Source organism: Hylaeus anthracinus, unplaced genomic scaffold (genome assembly GCF_026225885.1).
Source record: "Hylaeus anthracinus isolate JK02 unplaced genomic scaffold, UHH_iyHylAnth1.0_haploid 4, whole genome shotgun sequence".
In the NCBI taxonomy this organism is placed as follows: Eukaryota; Metazoa; Arthropoda; class Insecta; order Hymenoptera; family Colletidae; genus Hylaeus; species Hylaeus anthracinus.
The window spans coordinates 10,740,846-10,760,376 of NW_026535289.1; the positions used below are offsets into that span (position 1 = coordinate 10,740,846).

Below are 19,531 nucleotides of genomic sequence, written 5' to 3' on the forward strand. Positions count from 1 at the left end.
TATATATATATATATATATATATATATATATATATATATATATATATATTTTTCCCCCGATTCCGGGCACGTTGAAGTCACCATTCCGGCCAACAGGGTCCATTCACTGTGGGAAATTCATCGTGAAATCGCCGCGTCGCGAATTACAAGAGTATCCGACGCGCAGGAAAAGGAACGAGAGACCAAAATTATAGAACCGCGCCGCCTTTCGAGCTTATTAAAGAGGATCCATTTATCCCGGTCGAATCGACGTTCTGTACTAAAATTAGTGATGGCTCCGAGCGCGCCAGAGGCACGCGAAGCTTCGTTTCCAATTGGTAAAAAGGTCTGTCAGAGTCCAGGTGTTCCAGGCGTGGTAGAGGTTGTTCGAGGCGCATGGGTTACACGTTCATCTTCCATTTGTCACGACGGACCAGATATCCAATTAGCGTTCGACGACATTTCGATCGTTAATATTCTGGGAAATTACGATCGGAGGCCTTGAATTAAAAAGAGTACGTTGAGCGATTATCGCGCGAAAGAGGGACCTCTATATTTCTCCTCTGGCGACGATGAAATTACTCCCAGCGAGAGAATCTTAACGAAAAACAGGTCGAATTTGGTGTTTTCGAACCAAATCTGATACTTTTTACATTTCTTTAGAGTTTGGTACTGTATTAAATATTCGGGTACGGCTAATTTTAGGTAAGTAAGTCGATCAGTTAAAATGTGTAAGGATCACGAGTCTGCGCGTGAAAATTATATAAAATATACGAAAACTGAAAGATTGTGAGCTACCGAAATATATAATTTTCTACAAAAATATACTGCTAATAAGCAGTTCCTTGATAGCTGTATGAGGCAGATGGGAAGTGTCTTGGACATATGAATCAGAAACCGCATGTTTGTTTTGATGAGGATCATACACAGGTGCTAATTACAAATATTAATAGGTTCCTACAACAGAATGCAACAAAAATAATAGTATAGAGAACGATATTGAAGAAGCAAATTCCTACTTAATAGACCATTGACACAAAATCTGTTCGACTTTGAATGAAGTACTACTTCGCTCAAAAGATGTAAATATGCATCACGTTTAGAAAATTCGACACGTTTTCGTGGGATCTGGTGCTTTTTAACTGGTTATTTTGGTACCATTGCTGAAATTGCTTTGGCAACCTGCGTCAGGATACGTTACGAGCGCCTCGAGGCCGTTTTCAATTTTTGCGCGCGGGATTGCAAACGTCGTGTTTAGAAACGCGGCCTAAAGGCGCCACGCTAAAGTTAGACGAGTCGCTGTTCTCCTAAGCGCTAAGAATAACTTCCACCGTGTCGTGCTGTAAACAAACAAAGACCATCTGACACGTTCCGCAGTTGAACATCGCCTCGGTACGACCGCGGGCGCATGTGTTCCAACGATTACGTTTAAGCCATAACAATTGTACGTTTTCGTTGGAGATGGACAGAAATTTCGTTCGAATAATAGATGACGAATAGAGACTCCGTAATAACGGTTTATCCTGATAACAGCTAATCAAATAAGCCGTTGCTTGTTCGACGTGTAACATAGTTTGATGATAGGATTTAGATTGTTACTTCTGTCAAACAGATAACGGAGCACATGGTGTTTATAATAAAATGGTATACAAGTTCTTCTGTTGTATCACTTTTCATTCACTATTACTCATCAGGAAGTGTTACCGTTTTAGGTGTTGTGCAACCGATATTGCACCACACATTTCAGTATCGTGTTGATATGATCACATTTTACTTTCTAAACAATTTACATACACAGATGTACGAACAGTTTAATAACTGTATGTAAATAGATTATATATCGCTGAGGTATAAATTTTTTAAATTACTGTGAAACATATAACTACTAACATATTTATCTCTCAGAAATTGGTCTTAATATTATTTACTTTAAAGATACAGCTAATCATATTAGCACAACACGGTTCTCTAATTTCTAAACGTTCACAATAAAAATATTTCCACGTCCTGATAATTCTAAAAATTCTTCATCTTTTATTCGTTATTTGAAATTTTTTATCTAAGAACTTCCTCATCTTTACTTCTACTCGTTGGTCTTCGACGAGCAGACGTCGTTCTTTTTCTCAGGAATATTTCGCGGCAGATTGCTCGCGAACCCGGTACAACTTCGGGCCGTCTTATCATGCACGAAATTTCCGATCCTGTAATCCTCTGACTGCATGTAAATGGTAAATATTGAACTTGTAACGTTTCCCTTCCCATGAGGGCGTAGAAGTCGACCTTTGTCCGTCACTCTGACAAAGTGCCCCTTAGAAAACACCATCTGTTACGTTCCCTGAGACCAAGAATTAACCGTGGGGTAACTCGACAAACAAGAAATCGTAAACCATCCCCCAAATTAACCGTCTCCTTATGTTTCGTCTTCTTGACTGCTGGCTAGGGCATGACAAACGTCTCCGAAAATGTGGACGATATGAAACGATACGGAAGAAACTCGAAACGATACCATTTTTACCTTTTGCTCGAGGGGATCAAGCATGTATCGATATCAGTAACGAGGAAAGTGAAGAATAAACAAATCTAAACAAACTTAAAGCTTCGAAAGTAGTCTAAACGACGCTAATCAACGTTTATTTCCACGATGAAACGACACTCAAAGAAATTGCGAGTCTTTACATTAGATACTGAAAATATTTGTGAAACTCTACAAAATATCGATAGAAAGTTTCACTCAATTTTTTTGGATTCCGGTACACCAAACACTTTTTTTCTTTAATCCAATTCGTGCCATGCTGTACGATATTAAAAATCATAAAGCTTCCTTTTCAATATCTTCAAAAGATATCAAAATTGTGACAGGATCCTGTGGCCTAGATCCGTTCCTGTATGAGTTCGATAAGTGTAATTACCTGTCGATGTAATTCCACGTACAAAAATAAATTGAACATGTCCATTATCATTTTTTCACTCAGAGCCTCCATTGTCGAGAAAATCAAGTTCGAAACTGTGCGAGGCACACGTGTGTTTTATTAAAACTTGTATGAATGGATCGCGCTATGTGTCGATCAAATTTGTACAACAACGCATGGAAACGTTAATACCTTTCTAAAAATAATACAACCCGGAATGTAGACAACTTTTACAGGACAACAGAATTATTGTATGTAGCGAACTCGCAGGTGCGAGGAATTATAAGTCGAGTTGTACTCAAAATCGTGTTTCTCGAAATGGAAGCCTTGCAGAAAAACATCGTTCGTAAGCAGATTGGCTCATAATTCAACGACAAACATTTACCATACATTTCAATAATGGCAGGCATAATTCTTTTGGATATACGTAAAGAAAGTTTGAATAGAAGGAGATTCCACAACAGCTCTTATAATTAAGAAAGAGTAGGATGAATTAAAATTAATTCATGATTCCTATCATAATCTAAAGAAGAAACCGAGAAATTGAATGATCTCAAACTATCGGCATCGTAAATGAACGCTTACCTAGAAACAAAAAAAATGACGAGAGAAACCAGAATCGTGTCAACTTAAATACCAGTTTCGCGCCTAAGGCTCGTGTCGAAGTCCGACGGTGTTTTCTCGCGTAATTCGCGTCGCACGGCTAACCAAGTAACAGTGTTCTTCTAATAACGTTTACTTACAACACGAAACCCGATTCCTCCTATTTAGGACGCGTGTCATAATCCTCGCCGGTGTGGAATCGCGGAATTTGCACGTTGCACGCGCAACGAATAAGGGCAACCTTCGCGAATTCGAACGTTTTCGAAATTAATTACACCAACCTCGATTCGATTTTACGAGCTGTGCACGCGCCGGTTAATCGATCGTCGACTCTGGGAATTTTATTCCGTCGAGCTGGCCGACGGGGGAAACTTTCCTGAAATTGCCGCGCATCGATTACGACTCATTTTATCGGGACCGTCCCGACGCGCGTTTCTATTTCAAGCTTTTATAACGTCCGGCGGTTTTCAGGAATTCCAACGGACGAAAAAGAAAAACGAGAAAGGAAAAACCGGCTGGAAAAATAGGGTTTGTCCTGGGGAAACGTTCGGAGTCCTGGACACAGAGTCATCGGACACTATTGTTGTCCGGGCGTACGGCGGGTAAGTGGTCGACGGAACAGGAAGTATTGCACGCGAGGGGCTGAGGATGAACCACGGTGGTGTATGGCCGATGATCAAATTATTAGAGGTAACGAGGAAATATGGGGGTTTCATGGCGAACCGAACTACGATAAATATTCGACGTGATTGACTTTAAAATGACGAAGACGAGCAACTTTGTTGACTTTGGCACTGTATTTTTAAGGTTGAAGAATCATGTTCCTCCGGTGTCTACATTTTATTCGGCATGCAGATGAATATGCAAGTTAGAGTAGAATTACCATTACCATATGTAAAACAGAACGATATTATGTTACACCGTGTCAGAAGAGTCATATGTGGCACAATTTTTTATCTATAATTTTTGTTTACTTATATCACTGTCAAAAAAAAAAAGAAAAAAAATAGCAACAAAATTGGAAGACTCCATCTGTTCGTTCGTGATACGTCCACTGAAAGATCCACGCGTAGAGAGTAAAAAAAGTGCTTTAAATGACGCGTTATCTTATCTAATCGCCACTAGGGACTAATTATAATTATCCGTAATGGTAAATCACGCTTAATGTCGAGTGTTCTCAACGAGAAAGTGATTCCTCTATGGAATAAATAACGAAACTCGAAAACCAAGCTGCCTAAAGTTACCGTGATAAGCCGACCACCGCGTTACTCGCGAATCGAAAAATTTGCACAAAAAAAAAATACCAACATGAATACGTGGAGCAAAATGCGATTTCGCTATCAGCGGTTTTATCGGGGCACCACCTCGCGTGATCGACGTAACTAAGATTCGATAGCGAGTGGTCGTTTTTGGGAAAGGTTACACGTATTTCCAAGTAATCGGTCGGATACACATTTTTTGTTTTACCAGCGAGATGATATTGCACGTTCGAGCACGAAAGAGCTTTGATAAATTTTAATGGGATTACACGCACGGCACGTATATATATGTTTCTTTTCGCCGCAAATATACGCGTGGGCGGTAAAGCGACCACAAAATTTGTCTGACCGATCAAACCGTCGGACCGAATGACGGATAAAGGGACGAAGGAAGACCAATTTGTTTTTATCGGTCCTTTGTTTCTCTCTTCCGTTTGGCGCCATCGGTCCTCGCAGCAGCCTCTGTCGTTTTGCTTGCAGCCAGTTTGGATGGAAGCGACACTGTTCGCGCAAAAGCGCGTTAATTCGAGCGTGACTATCTACGCAAATTTCCCTCTGACGATTCTGCCTTCGATGAAATGGTCAACTGTTAACGCGAAACGCACTCGTGTTTGCCACCTGCTCGTCCGCTTCTCGCAACGGCGACGTATGCATAATGCGGGCCAAAACTGCCGGCCATTGTTCTGCTTTATCAATTTCAATTCGATACCAAACAAATCCATGACTTCTTGAACGTGTATATTCATATTCATGGGTATTTGGATGCAAAGGGTTAATATATATCGAAATTTTATAAAACCGACACAATCGTCTGTAAACGAAACGTAGGTATCTCGAGGAAGTGCAAATGAATTACCACCCCCGACCTACCCCACTTCCAAGGACATGTATTTACCAGAAGAGTTACGCAAACGACACGCATCCCGATCAAGAGACGTAGGTTTACGAGGCGCGGCCAACGTCTTTCCACCAAGTCTGACCTGCCACACACGCACCCGTCCAGCGACCGGTTTTCATCGCTCGTGTCGCCTTTTTCTGTCGGCTTTCCCAAGCGTTTCTCTCGTCTCTTTCTCCGCGGCAGTGTCTGCTCTCCGCAAACGAACGCGTATGTATACTTGTCCCGTATACCATGCGCTCGGTTCCCTTCCCGCATTTCCGGTTTCCAGGCGCTTTAACTGCCGACCTCCGCGACCCGGATCGCGAGATTAAACGCGAACAAATCTCTCTCTCCTGTGCCTCCTCGTTCCGCCCCTCGGTTGGTCCGGATATCGTGGCAACGCATCTACTTCGTTGCACGAGCTGTAATAAGTTGTACGGATAGAGTTCGATTAACCCCAACGGTGACCCGCGATAAAGTTCATCCGTACAACCTGTGCCGAATTGATAAATTGCAAGGTCGACTTCCAGCGAGCCTCGTCGGCCATTCGACACTAAGGTCTTGTAGCGTCTTCTAGTCTAGAATTTTCTAGTTTGAAGTCTTCTACTGTAGGCTGCTATTCTAGGATCTGCTTCTCCAGCCTCGTGAAGTCTAGGTTCCTCTGCTCTAGGCTCATGTAGTCTAGGCTGCTCTACTTTAGGCTCCTCTAATCTAGGCTCTCCTACTCTAGGCTCCATTACTCTAGGCTCCCCTACTCTAGGGCCCTCTTCTCTAGGCTCCTCTGTCTACTCTAAGCACCTCTACTCTAGGCTCCCTTCCTTTAGGCTCCTTTACTCTAAGGCTCACGTAGCCTAGAACCTTTTATTGAGGGTCCTCTGTTACAGAGACCTCTATTACTAGGCCCTCTACTGTAAGGTCTTCCACTCTAAAGTCCTCTATACTCTAACGTCCCTTACTCTAGAATCCTCTCACCTAGGCTCCTTTACTCTGTTATAATCCAATGCCTAGTAGTTCTCATTTTTAAGAAACCCACTACTCTGAAACCCGTGTAACCAAGTGTTTTGCAACCCCAGAAGCAGGTGTATTATCATTTCACATCTTCCACTCATGTCCCCCCAAAACTGCCACTAGTCTCCCCTGTTGGCCATGTGGCCCACGTTGAGAATCCCTGAACTAGTCGTCTGGGAACGACAGGACTCATTCTGGCACGCGCGAGAGGCATAAAACGCGACGTGCCATCACAGTGAGCACACCGACCGAAACTCAGAAATAAACCGCGTTCCCGGCCGCGACTCTGTTCCAGACGAAACGCCGCGTTCCCCTGAAACGGAACGGGAACGAGGGATAAACGCGATTGTACGTTAACAACCGCGAGAACATCCTGCGTTCGAGGTTTTCACGGGACGCATCGATATTTCCCATGCGCGCGGGGCCGGGAGGGTTAGAACGCGACCCCCTGTGGGAAAGTTCAGCGACGACGAAACCGGGGAAACGTCGATTCGCGTGAATCGAATCGCTGAATCGATCGTGTCCCTAATTAACTCTTGTTTCGAACTTGGAAACAAATTTTATGGGGTTCTTATGTGGAATAAGTATGCACACTGTGTTTATTAAGTTTCCAAACGACGTACACTTCCTTGAAAAATAACAAATCTATATAAAAGTGTATATACAATAGTAACTCAGCAACCCACGAACAAAGCATCACAGCACTCTCAAAACGCTCCCTATCGCCCAAACACCCTAAAGTACCAACGGCAGCCTGCCTTCAATGCAACAAACTACACGCCACAAGGCATCCTGCGCAATAAGCAATGTATCTTCTGGTGGTAAGACTACTAAGCCGTCGGGAAACTTCGAAAGGTAACTCGATCGACGAGTGTTCGCGTAAGTTAGCTGATAAGTGAGAACGTGGTGGTGGCGGGGGCGGTACGAGGGGGACAGGAATTACGACAGTTTGGCAAGCGACACACGACGTCGAAGAAAACGCAGCAGGTCTCGCTAACAAGTAAGCTAGAAAAGGAGGTTGTGCCATCGAAGGTTAACAATGCCACGTTCCGTAGCCACGGCTACAATGGCATCTTTCGCATCACTCACATTGCGAGCCATTGTACCGAGAGACCATTGTTTCTCGTCCCATTGCGCGCATCGGTGGCCCAGAGGCGGCGGCACACGAGGGTGGTGGCGAGGGAACTTTGGAGGTGGGAGGTTGGGGAATACGAACGGGACAGAGTCGCGTACCGGCGGCCCGTGTTCGAGACAAAAGAGTTACGTCAGGCCCATTCACCCAAAACGCCTTTGTGCATCAGGATATTCTTATTCCAATGCCAACAAGAGAAACGGAACAGTGGAGACAGCGGCAGAGGAGGATCGGTATAGACCCGGCACTCGGTCAAGTCACCGAGTCGTGTGCCGTTTGAAGCCGTCAGGAGATTTGCTCTTTTCTACGCCCGGTGTATACAGGGTGTACCCTCAACATGTGGGACTCGATTCAGCGGGAAATTGGGGAGGCGCAAAAACAATGAAGACGGTTTATGTAAACATATGTCCTGGTTCTACGATCATTCTTAACCCTTTCGGTGTGAATGACGTTGTTGAATGGTGGATATGTTGGGGAAGTGTTAAGGTGTAATAATTTTAAAGTTGAACGAGATATGGAAGTTTATTTTTGGCAAGTTCCTGACCTTCATGAATCACCATTGTGCCACCTGAGAATAGTTATATTTGAACTCAACATACCTCAACAAGACAGTACAACATTTTGGAGTGCAAAAATACATAGCTAGGGAACGGAGTAAAATGGTGCACACGTTCCCACGAACTTACCTCGTCATTTTTTTCGCCTTTGGTTAACCATGATATTGAGTGCCACATTTTGGGATGCACCCTGTATACAGTTTGACCGCGCATGGAGCTTTGCAAATCCTCGTTCATGCAAAAAAATAAATTTGAAAAATCTACTGTTTGTCGAGCAAAACCGCCTCGCGTATCGTTTCGCTCTGCCCGGGGATTTCGCCCCTTTCGAATGCAGGGGAAAAAAGCGCTCGCGGAATTTTGTTTTGTAGCGATAACCGCGGAATAAATACAGGGACTCGTTTCCCATCGCGACGATTCCAGCGACACCCGCCAACATGATCGCTCGTCTCTTTTACGGAAACGACAATTATTATCATTATATACCGGGGGGGTGCTCTGTTGATGCATCGGAATTCAAGGGTGAAGGGAAACAGAAAAAGAAAATAAAAAGAGAAAATGTGAGAAATATAGAGAAGAAGGGTGGAAATTGAAGAGAAAAGTACAAACTGAAAAAAAAAATCATAGAATGATGTTAAAAAGCCACAAACAAATACTTAATATCTCGCAGTAGTGTAAATTAGTCTCGTACAGATTCAATTATATAAATGCATTATTCTAAACATAGCGAGACCGAATGGCCTACGCATATTCTAACAAGGAAATACATAGATTGTTAATCATAAGGCGACGTCGTATCGTGCCTCGCTGAACGCATACAAGGTAATCGAATAATTGATGTTCGGACTTTTTTGCTCAACCTCGGAAAATTAAATCGACCGAGAGATATTTACTCTTACGCTGCACGCTGCTGAACGCCGGTATGAATTACACGAGATGAGTCACCGACTCGATGATCGCCAAACTCATCAGAAACTAATCGTTATAGGAGGGAAACTTTTCTAATAAACGTTACGATACTCGATCAAGTTCTTTTTTTTTCTATTGAGATAGGAAAGGTCACCTTCGATCGCCTCGATGGAGTATCCAGCAATCCATATGCATGTAAGGAGTATCAGCAGATGTTCGAAATATTGTTTATCCGAGCCAATGCTATTGCAAACGTCCGCTGACTAAGCTACGATGAATAATGATTCATTTGCGGATGTCCCAGGAATAGATTATTCTGTGCATAGGAACACTTGACATTCACATTTTTCGCGGTGTGCGTCACAGACATAACGACGCGATAAAATTTGAATGCTCTAGGCGAAGAACTGCCGTTAAATTTCACTTTGAATTAATAGACAGCCAGTAAAAATTCTTTGACGATGATAGCACACATTTTGGGTGTTTAATGTATTCGATATTAATACTACAAATTTTGATGTACCTTTACTTTAAGGAATATAGTATCTTCCTTAAAGTTTTTCTAATACCTTGATAAAAGAAAGGAAATATTTCAAAGATTGTGAATTTTAATAATATTCTATCGATGTTTCGACTATATCGAGTACAGATCTTCAGGACACAGTAGCCCCTTTAAGGACGTAATAAACTAAATCTTAATTAAATCGAATGTCCAATGAGTACTGATTCTTCACGACAAAAGTACTTTTCCAAACAAGCCGTGTTCAATTCCCCCGTTCAAACTGAAGTAAACTACACTTGGTTACTTTCAAACCTGCGCCTTCAAACCTAATTAAACGCCCGAAATCTATTACGTACGTAGCTCAATGCCTTCGAGAGTGACTCTAACCGAATCGTACCGGAACGACAATCCTAACGTTCCGTCCAAGTTCAGCACCGAGTCACGCGAATCCATCAACGCGGAATGGATGGAGAAAACGGGGACGGCTTGGGGTCTCAGCGGATTTTCAATCCCGCGCGCGTGTTCAGGTGGTCGGTTATTTATGTGCTCGTCTATAAAATTCGAAGCTCGCCCCGCCGGGGAAGAAATACACGATCGGGTGAAAGTCGTGCAAAAGAAACTCTCACGAAATTCACGGATAGATAAACGAGTGCAACTCCCAACCGCCGCGGACGGAGAGAGGGAGTCCCGGAGATTGTCAGCGAACACATGCGACACGGAGGGATTGTGAAACGTACGTGTACCGATACACACGCCATAAAATATCCCGCGAGCCGGGGCCGAGAGTGTGTCGTAATACGCGACGTGAAGTGGAAGCGCCAACTCGTGTATAAGGAGAAAACAAAAATATCGCCGATGCCGCTGCGACTGTCACGTACCGTATAATTCATGCGCGCAAAAGTTTCTGCATCGGCGGTGTCGCGCGCCGCGGGTTCTTGTCGACGGGTATCATTTCGCGCTTTTACTCGAGTTTCACGCGTGCTCGTAAAACGCAACATCGTTGCGAGGGCGGTGATTTTGCGTGTGCACCGGTAAACAAGCAGGGATCGGCTAAATGAAACGAATAGCGTGTCAAAAGTTGTTGGTTTTTTGTTATACTTTGATTCGCGTGAGATACAAGCATCGAGCTGTAATTCTGTTATTGGGAATATTAGTGAGTCTGCATGGAATTTAACTGATCAGGGACTGAGTAAAGAAGACGAAATTTGTATTTTCATCGGGAGATCTTAACCTTTTCAGACCTGGCGTTCACAGTTGAGGACATAAAGTTTAAAAATTACCGACACAGGATTTATTTTTATTTTTTCTAAACTAATTTTAGTCCAAGTTAATCCTAAGAATTAAATTAGACTTGTACGAGAAAAAAAATAATTCAGGTCTGAAAGGGTTAATGAGAGTATTATCGACAGGTTTGTGAGGGTATCGCGGAGAAAATGAGTCCAAGTCCCATTCAGACTATTTTTTATTGAACTCAATTAATTGAAATTAAAAATACACACAGATCCATTGATAACACCTGTTGTTCTCCTGAAGAATATTCATTTTCATACTATTTACAAATTAGCCTGATTATTACGGTAGCCATTACCTCGATATTTAAATTAAAAGCGAAGAATGCGTCAGGACTATGCAATGATAACAACGTGTTGAATCAAGGACAGCTCGTATCTATCGATAGATGGCGTGGCGTCCACTATTCATTTATTTTAATGGGAATCACTCCTCGGTTTACATATGTGCAAAACGCGTGTACTGTCGCGATTGGCTCGCGTATCGCGAGATCAAGTGACGGAAATCGCGTATGGCCATTCTCATCGCGATACCGATGGAAGTACATACTCAGTTTTGGAACGGTGGGAAATTCAATCGAGAGCAACGCGAGAAAAGCCACTCAGCTCACCGGGCAAGAATGAAATTTTCGTTCCCGACGATGTCGTATCGCGGCGTTAATCGAGCGATCGAAAACGCCCCCGCGAAAATATTTATACGCCCGATGGACACGGGCCAGCGAGCCGTTCAATTATTCTAACTCGCTGAATTATTTCGTGGAAAAGTGTTTGGGCGTTCGACGACTCGCGAGAAACCGAGAGGGAAATCTACGATTGTGTAATAGCTTCTGTCGTTAATGGAATCGAGGAAAAAGCCAGCGAGGAAGGAAGAGTTCTCAGTTGAAAGGAAGCGATGAGTATTTATATAACGCGTGTTCTTAAATAATAATCTTCTTACACAATTGGCGACAGTGAGATGACGTGCAACGACAATAATAAGTGTTTGATGTTTCTAAATAAAGATATAAAATTAAAAATAAAATACAGGCCCCAATGGACTGAAACAAATTCCACTTCATTGATATTGGAGTAGAGTACGAATTCTACAGTGGAGGGGGTGTCACACACCTGATGAGCGAAACGTTGATTGAATAAACCATCGTACACGCAACCGATCGTCTACGAATAAGTATGGCGTGTTCTTACATAAAATATTTGTCTTGAAAAGCCCTGCCTTTTCCTCGATGCTTCTGGTAATTTGATCAACGACTGTACAAGCCGCTGGATCCGCTTAGCGTATCAGAAATGCATAATTCATCGCGTTCCGATACGTGGGACGTATTTCAGTAATTGCATCAGGTGTTAGATGAAAGGAAACTTCAGCAAGGTCGTCCAGGCGTCTTACATTCGTTATTTTCATCATAGACTCTTTTTCCGACTCATTATCGCGCATTCGTCGTAATTATTGTAATTATCCGCATTAATGGACGGTTTTCTAAGAATTGCTGTTTATACAACTCGAACATCCCGAACAGATCGATACCGTGTCCCAATTCGCGCGTTCTTTCCTATCGGAAAAATACCACTCATCGTTTCGATGTGACAAATATACCGCGGAAAGGAAACGTAATTAATATATATCGTTATATATACGGAACAGTGACGTACTCACTTTGGATCTCGTCGACTGAAAAGCCATTAGCGTTCGAGTCACAGTTTATACTATTTAATACACGTCTTATGTGTATATGAATTACATTTCAGTTATGCACGTATAATTTTATCCACAAACGGTAAAAGGTGTGCCAAAAAACTCTGCCCAAATCTCGATACTCATTTTGTTTACTATATACTTCCTTGTCAAAAAAACTATTTCGTATTTCCATTTTAATTGCAATGTTCCTTATATTAATTTCCATACAAAAGTGTCGGATTAAAATTGCTCCCGTGTCTCGGAGTCATCAGCGATTTCGCACGCAAAGCAATGACGTGTATATACATACACGTATGTATGCAGGGACGAATTTTTACGCACATGTGTCGCGTGCATAATCGAACAAAATTCCTCGTCGCGGGCGAAAATCGACCGAGTTACATCAGTTTTGACGGCATGGCGCATCAAACGCTCGTTTCGTCGCCAACGACGATAATTGCCGGCGAAACGGGATCGTGTAAAGTTCAGAATACAAGAATATACAACAGAGCACCTGTCGAATCGCATTATCGGTCACGCGACCAACGCTGTCGCGTTTCGATGTGACCCGACCATCTGTTCGCCTATCGGATGGCGCTGTCGGTGTACATCAGCGTGTAACTTACGAAACGGTAACCAGACTGTTCGCGAAAATGCTGTTTTTTTATCCTGCACCGTGGTTGCTTGCTCCCAGACTTTACGAAAAACTCCCCGAAGAAAAGAAAATTTAAGTACGGTGAGATTTATGAACGACGATTCTCGTGACGTTTATTTCAATTAATTTGAACTTTTGGAAGGATTAGTAAATTTTATCGACTGAGGGATATGCTTCTAATGGTGGTCAAAACAAATACGATATTTTCAACGTTTAGTCATCAGTTTACAATCCCTAATATAATCTCGTTATGGCATAACGTTTCGACCACACTGTGGGATAATGTTCAGTATCGTGAACGAAAGGAAAGTATAAATTACATTATCAAAAATTATAAAAGGACCCGCCATGTCCAAAACGTTGAATGAAGAAATATTGCACAGCTGAACCCAAAATTCACATAGTAAATCAAATTTGTTCTCTGCGGCAAAAAAAAAAAAGAATAATATTTCTCTCTCCGTCCACGAAATAATCCAATGATGAAAACAGGAGTTTCATTTAGAATACTCTACTTCCATTGATTTATTCCACTATTTTAACGAATAAAATCGAGGCAATGGGGCAGCGAACGAATGCAATTAGACAAATTGTAATCAACGACGATGGGCATGGATTCGAGCGGTCTCGAAACAAGTCGACGTCGTCTGACGAAGCTCTAGCGAGATGTATTTCGTGGTCGATAATAAAAACAGTCGATCGTACGGGTAATTAACGAGAAAGAGGAGAAAGCGACTAAAGTGCCAGGCGGTTTTCCACTGGAAACCCTTCGAGACGTTCAATTAGGCACAGCGCCAAACTAAACCCGACCCAACAATGTTGCGCAGGTCAAATGTCGAGTGCCAAGCGACAAACCGAGATTTCCTCGCCATAAATTTCCCTCGCAGGCTCGACGATCAGATACGGAGCCGGTAATTAAACGAACGATAATTGAAACGCATTACGTAAATCCTCGATACAATCTGACGATACAGAGGACGCGATCGAAAGAGTCCCGGGTTCCTTGCCAACGTTCCAGAGTGTCTTTGCTATTAGCTTTCCAATCTCTACGTTCGAATGCACTAATCTTAATATCGCTTGCAATTTAATTAGCAACGTTTCGACTATGGTTCTCGAGTTATCTTCAAAGTCTTCAAAATAGAATAGACTGTTATTAATTGTAAAATAGAATTAGTAGTATAAATAAGATATTATTTGTAATAATTTTTAGTTTAGTTGCGTTATTACATTTTTTTTTGTAATTAATGTTAATTTATTTTAATTTCTGTAGCCTTAGAAGATGACTCGATACGCGTAGGCGAAATATCGTTAATTAAATTTCTTGTGATGCTGACTGAAGTCTTATTATTTCAAAGAGCGATACTAAATTGTAAACATTTGAGGTGCTGTTCATATTTCCAAGAAGTAAGTTACTCCAAAATGTAACGGGACAAAAATTATTCAATGAAAAAATACCCCCTAAACGAAGGAAAAGTAAAAAAAAGATAACATTTCATAATCTACACATGACTCAAAAAATTGAGTAAGATAAAGATGTCGTATAGTCTTACTTAACTAAGCTCGCATCATAAACTATACAAAGTGTCTTCAAAGCGCTTAAGAACGCAAGCATCGACAGTATCGGAAAATTGCGGCGTAAAAAGTTATCACCAAAGTAGGTTAAATTATATTTAGATCTAATAAAACGAGTTACGTTCTAGTTGATTACATAATCTACTTTAATGCGGTTTATTTGTACTTGCATTATCGATATCTTCGCGATATTAGTGATAAACGAGTTATCGATATCTTATCAATAATCATTTGCGGCATCTTTACATAGGCATTAATACGGAACAATTTTTCGCGAGCATTCCGAGAATCTATAATTTTGTATATTTATTCGAAAACAATTAAATCTAGAGAACCGTTGAAATTATTTTTCGAAATAAATAAATGTCATTGCGGGTTAATGACACGTTCGTGCTATCAATGTTTATAAACAGAGGTAGCCTTCTAAAAATAGTTCTCGTATGCTAATTCGGAGCAGCTAGAGTGATTCATGTAATAATTGGCGCTGGCGACTGTTTGCTAGAAGGTAAACAAGATGTCCAACAAAATATAAAGTTATATGGTACGTGGGATATAGAATACTTGCTTCGAAATCAAATAAAGTGATGCTACCAACTATTAGACTAATCATTTGACTAATAGCTAATCGTTTAGTTAATCGCAATCTCATACAAGCAGTCTTATTTAGTCACTTTCAAGAATGAAAAGATCACGAAGTAAACGAGAAAAATCAAACCAGAGAATTAATAAAGATCGTGTACATAAAAGAACAATTAGATGAAACAGAAAACCAAATGATGATTTTCCTTTACTTTCTTTGTAGATAAATAACACGTGTTTTGAAATGCCCAGTACATTCTTTATCGTTTTCGCTAGGCCGAGATTACTTTCGCGTAGCACTCGAAAATAATGAAATCGCTTACGTACGCGAGATACTTTCGTGCGTGAAGGTTTAATTAAAGAGAAGACAAAATGGTAATTTCACGGGAGTCCTCGAGATCGCGATAATAAACCGTTAGCGCGATGGTACGCGGGCGCACGGTGCAACCAGTGACGTCACATCGTGCCATTTTAACGAAGCGTGGAAACTGTTGTACTCCGGCTGAGATATTGAATGGGGAACAAGCACCGACCCTCCTACCTTCCCCGACCACTGGAAGGTCATTGCACACTCGTAAACAAACAGGACGCGCCGTCTATAGCACGCTCGGCCGCGTCACTGAACGTACACACCGATCTAATACCTTGGTTCAAGGTCGTCCCGTCGTAATAGCCCCTATACACATCGATAACCGATTTAAATGGACAGCGAACGAAAAATCCTCGTAAAAATCACGGTCCACAACGATCGATTACAGAGATTCATTAAACACCTTCCACAAAGTTCTTGTGATTTTACATATTAATTATTATATATTTAGGTGGTTTAGGTAGATCGTTATTTAAATGGATAATGCACCGACTGAAGCTAGTTTTGTATTAGAGACACGATTATGATACTCAAATTCTTGTTTATAATTTTTAGAGTAGACACATGCCTGTAATGTCTGAGAATTGTTTCATAGCGAAAATATGTAAAAGTTTTTGGAGTATTTTAGAATGAAAATAAATTATTGAAATAGTAGCACATTATGGATCATTAGGAAGTTCTTTGCAATATTCGAACATGAACTATCTATCCTGAAGAAAGGGATAGCACTAACTGCATCCTAATTTCAAATTAGTTTCAGGAGCAATCATCCATAAACATTTCAATACTTAAACTTGAAAATGATCCAAATTCGAAACACGTTTCATTTATTATTCCTCATAAATGATTCTTTCCTTCGCGGATAACTTTGTACTGAACCTTTACCCGGCATGAATTACGTAGACCGCTAGAGATACAAATATGGCGGTCGAGGTTACGGAGGAGCGCCTATTCGCGTTTGAAATTCACGGTCGTCGTTCGAACTTCTCCGGTAAGCGCGCTGTAACACGGATGGTTCTCTCTTCTGACTTGACATTCCATCGTATTCCTAACGAACCAAGAGAAATACTGGCAAAGTTGTCGCACTACTTTCCCGCTATTAGTTTTAGAACGCATCAAAATGTCCCACTTCTAATTGCCCAGATTTCTAACGAACGATGTTAACATCTCAGGAAAAAAAGACGACGCTCTACTTTTTGATTTTTTAATTTCTGATCACATAGGGTGTACTTTTGAAAATTAAGAAACGACTGAAATACTTATAGATAGTATAAGTTAAAGATATAATGTTTACTAATTCATTCATCCTTTCCTGTCTCACCTTCGCGTATAAAGAAATATTCATAAATTATTAGCCAATGCCATTCCAAGCATTCCATTAATATTTATTACATATATATATACATCTTTACCATGAGATTTCCTGATCCTTTTCAATAATACAAAAAAATTCATGTGCTATAAAAAAAAAAAAAAAAAAATGAAATGTATTCAGAGAAATTTTACGTCCACATTACGAAACTTTTACATTTTATTTCGTCGTCCTGACACTTCACTGAAGAGTGCCTCAACAACATCAAGGTCGAAAGCGTCTGTAATAAGTATGAATGGAATGCTTGGAACTACGATACTGACTGATAATTTTACTCGAAATGACAACTCTTTGTATCGAACAAATTGTAGTTATATTTTACATTGACATTATATTAAATTTCATCCATTACTCGAACAAAATATTTTCCACCTCCGATACGTAAACACGTCAGCGACTCGAAAATTTCGCAACCGGTCGGATTTTCGGAGTCGGGGCGTCAAAACATCGCGAAACGCAAACACGAAGACCAAATGTTGTCCAGTAGCGATATCTCTTCAGCGTTGTATACAATGACAGCGCGTGAAAGTAAAAACCGCGGGCAGGTCGCGAAGCCCGGTAGAAAGTAAATGCGACGTTCTTACCTGTTGCCAATGATCCTCGAGCGACGGCTGGGCCGAAAAGTATCCGGTGTCGTGTATGTCTTGCAACTCCCTAAATATGTTCCCACTCGGCAGGATATCCATGTTTACGGCGGTGATCCGTTCGTAACTGAGTGAACTCGACACAAGTAAACAGAAGCCAGAAAAAAAAAAAACAAACGTAAACGACGTCGAACCAAACGAACCCAAACTCAAATAAAAACTGTACCGCGGTTGGTACTCGTATACTCAAAGACTTAGATGGTAAAACGGCCAAGAGACGCGTTCACTAACTGCACGGTGATACGCGGCTCGCGACTCTAACGCACGCACGTACACGCAGCAGGTAGTGGCACGCACACGTGCTTATCATCGAAGATGCACCGACGGTCACGACGTCACCGTGGGCCAGGATGACCAGTCGGAGTCACCCGGTAGCGCGAGCGAGAGGGTACTACTCACGGGTAACTCTGTACGAAGTGAACGCAAGAGAGGGACCACCACGGCTAACCGCTTCCTTTTTCCCCGCGCGCGCACACAAACACCACCGAAGCACTCGCTCCGAAACCGTGAGAGCAATCTCTCTCTCTCTCTCTCTCTCTTTTTCTCTCGAACTATCTCTCTCTTTCCCGCTCCGTAGCACCGACTACCGGCGCTTATACTGTTGCTGGTGCCACCCCGGCGCTAGTACAATCGTTGGATAAAAAGCACGCGGCCACTGCACCGAAAGACACGCCACGACCGTAGAGAGAAGGAGGGTAAAAAACTCACTGGAACGCCGTTGTTAGTTGCCCGGCACGACGCTCTGTCTGTTCTTGATAGCGTCGCGTACACGAGACACGCGCGACAGCATCCATCATACGTGGAACGATCGTGGAATCCTTCGTAATATACCCCACCGGAACAACGAAACGTCAAAACGCCGGCACGAGTCGCGACCCGTTATCTGTTCGATTCATTCGGCTTACCGCATTCCAACTCACTCTCTCTCTCTCTCTCTATCTCGCTCTTTCTCTCGTCTACTCCACTTGCTCCGATTTAAATCGCCGAACTACCAGAGCTGCTCCGATTTAACTTGTTTACTGGAGAAACTCTCGTATCGATGGTGTAGCGATCCGCCGAATACTCAAATCCGCCCACGCGTCCGTTTCGCTCACGATAACTCGTGTATGTACATTCACTGGCGAGAACACACGCGGCTCCAACCCTCACCTAACCGGCTTTTTTCCCGCGACACTTCCATAAGCGGTGTCGCGTCACCCTGTGAATCGTGCTGGTCACCACGATCGGAGCCGAATACACGTCGTCGCTGAGGTTGAACGGCGAAGAAACACCTACGAGATATTTAAACACACCGCAGGGAGCAACGATATCCCCGTCCGTAAATGCGTACAGACTCTTCCGCGCGAGCGCCGAAGAGTGACTGACGTTCCCTAGCCATAACTGTACGCGAGAGAGGCCGAGTTCCACCGATGAACACCGAGCCCGCGTTCGCTACCGGCGACGCGAAATCGCGCCCGGCGGCCGCTTCGCGTCGTGGCAGCACCGATCGGTGGCGTCGCGACGCCGTTTCCCTACAATTCTTCTATCCCGTCCGCGGAACGATCTTAGGATCGCTTACTGCACTTCTCTACTGATATTTTTCGCCAAAATGGGAAGAACTATGCGAGGAAACGTGTACTTCCGGTTAGAATCCTCCTGGATTATACTAG

General features: G+C 42.4%; 1 protein-coding gene across 3 annotated transcripts in view; it reads right to left on the minus strand.

Moving 5' to 3' along the window:
- The window catches only part of LOC128894777 (Krueppel-like factor 6), a 390,418-nt gene extending 371,168 nt beyond the window's left edge, over nucleotides 1-19,250 (minus strand). For all 3 annotated transcript variants that reach the window (XR_008461624.1, XM_054156767.1, XM_054156766.1), the window contains exon 1: nucleotides 17,823-19,250. Coding sequence is in view for 2 of the 3 variants with exons in the window: in XM_054156767.1 (XP_054012742.1) it covers nucleotides 17,823-17,924 (102 nt within the window). In the remaining variant the exon portion in view is untranslated. The remainder of the gene's footprint in view (nucleotides 1-17,822) is intronic.
- Between the last annotated feature and the right edge of the window lie 281 nt (nucleotides 19,251-19,531).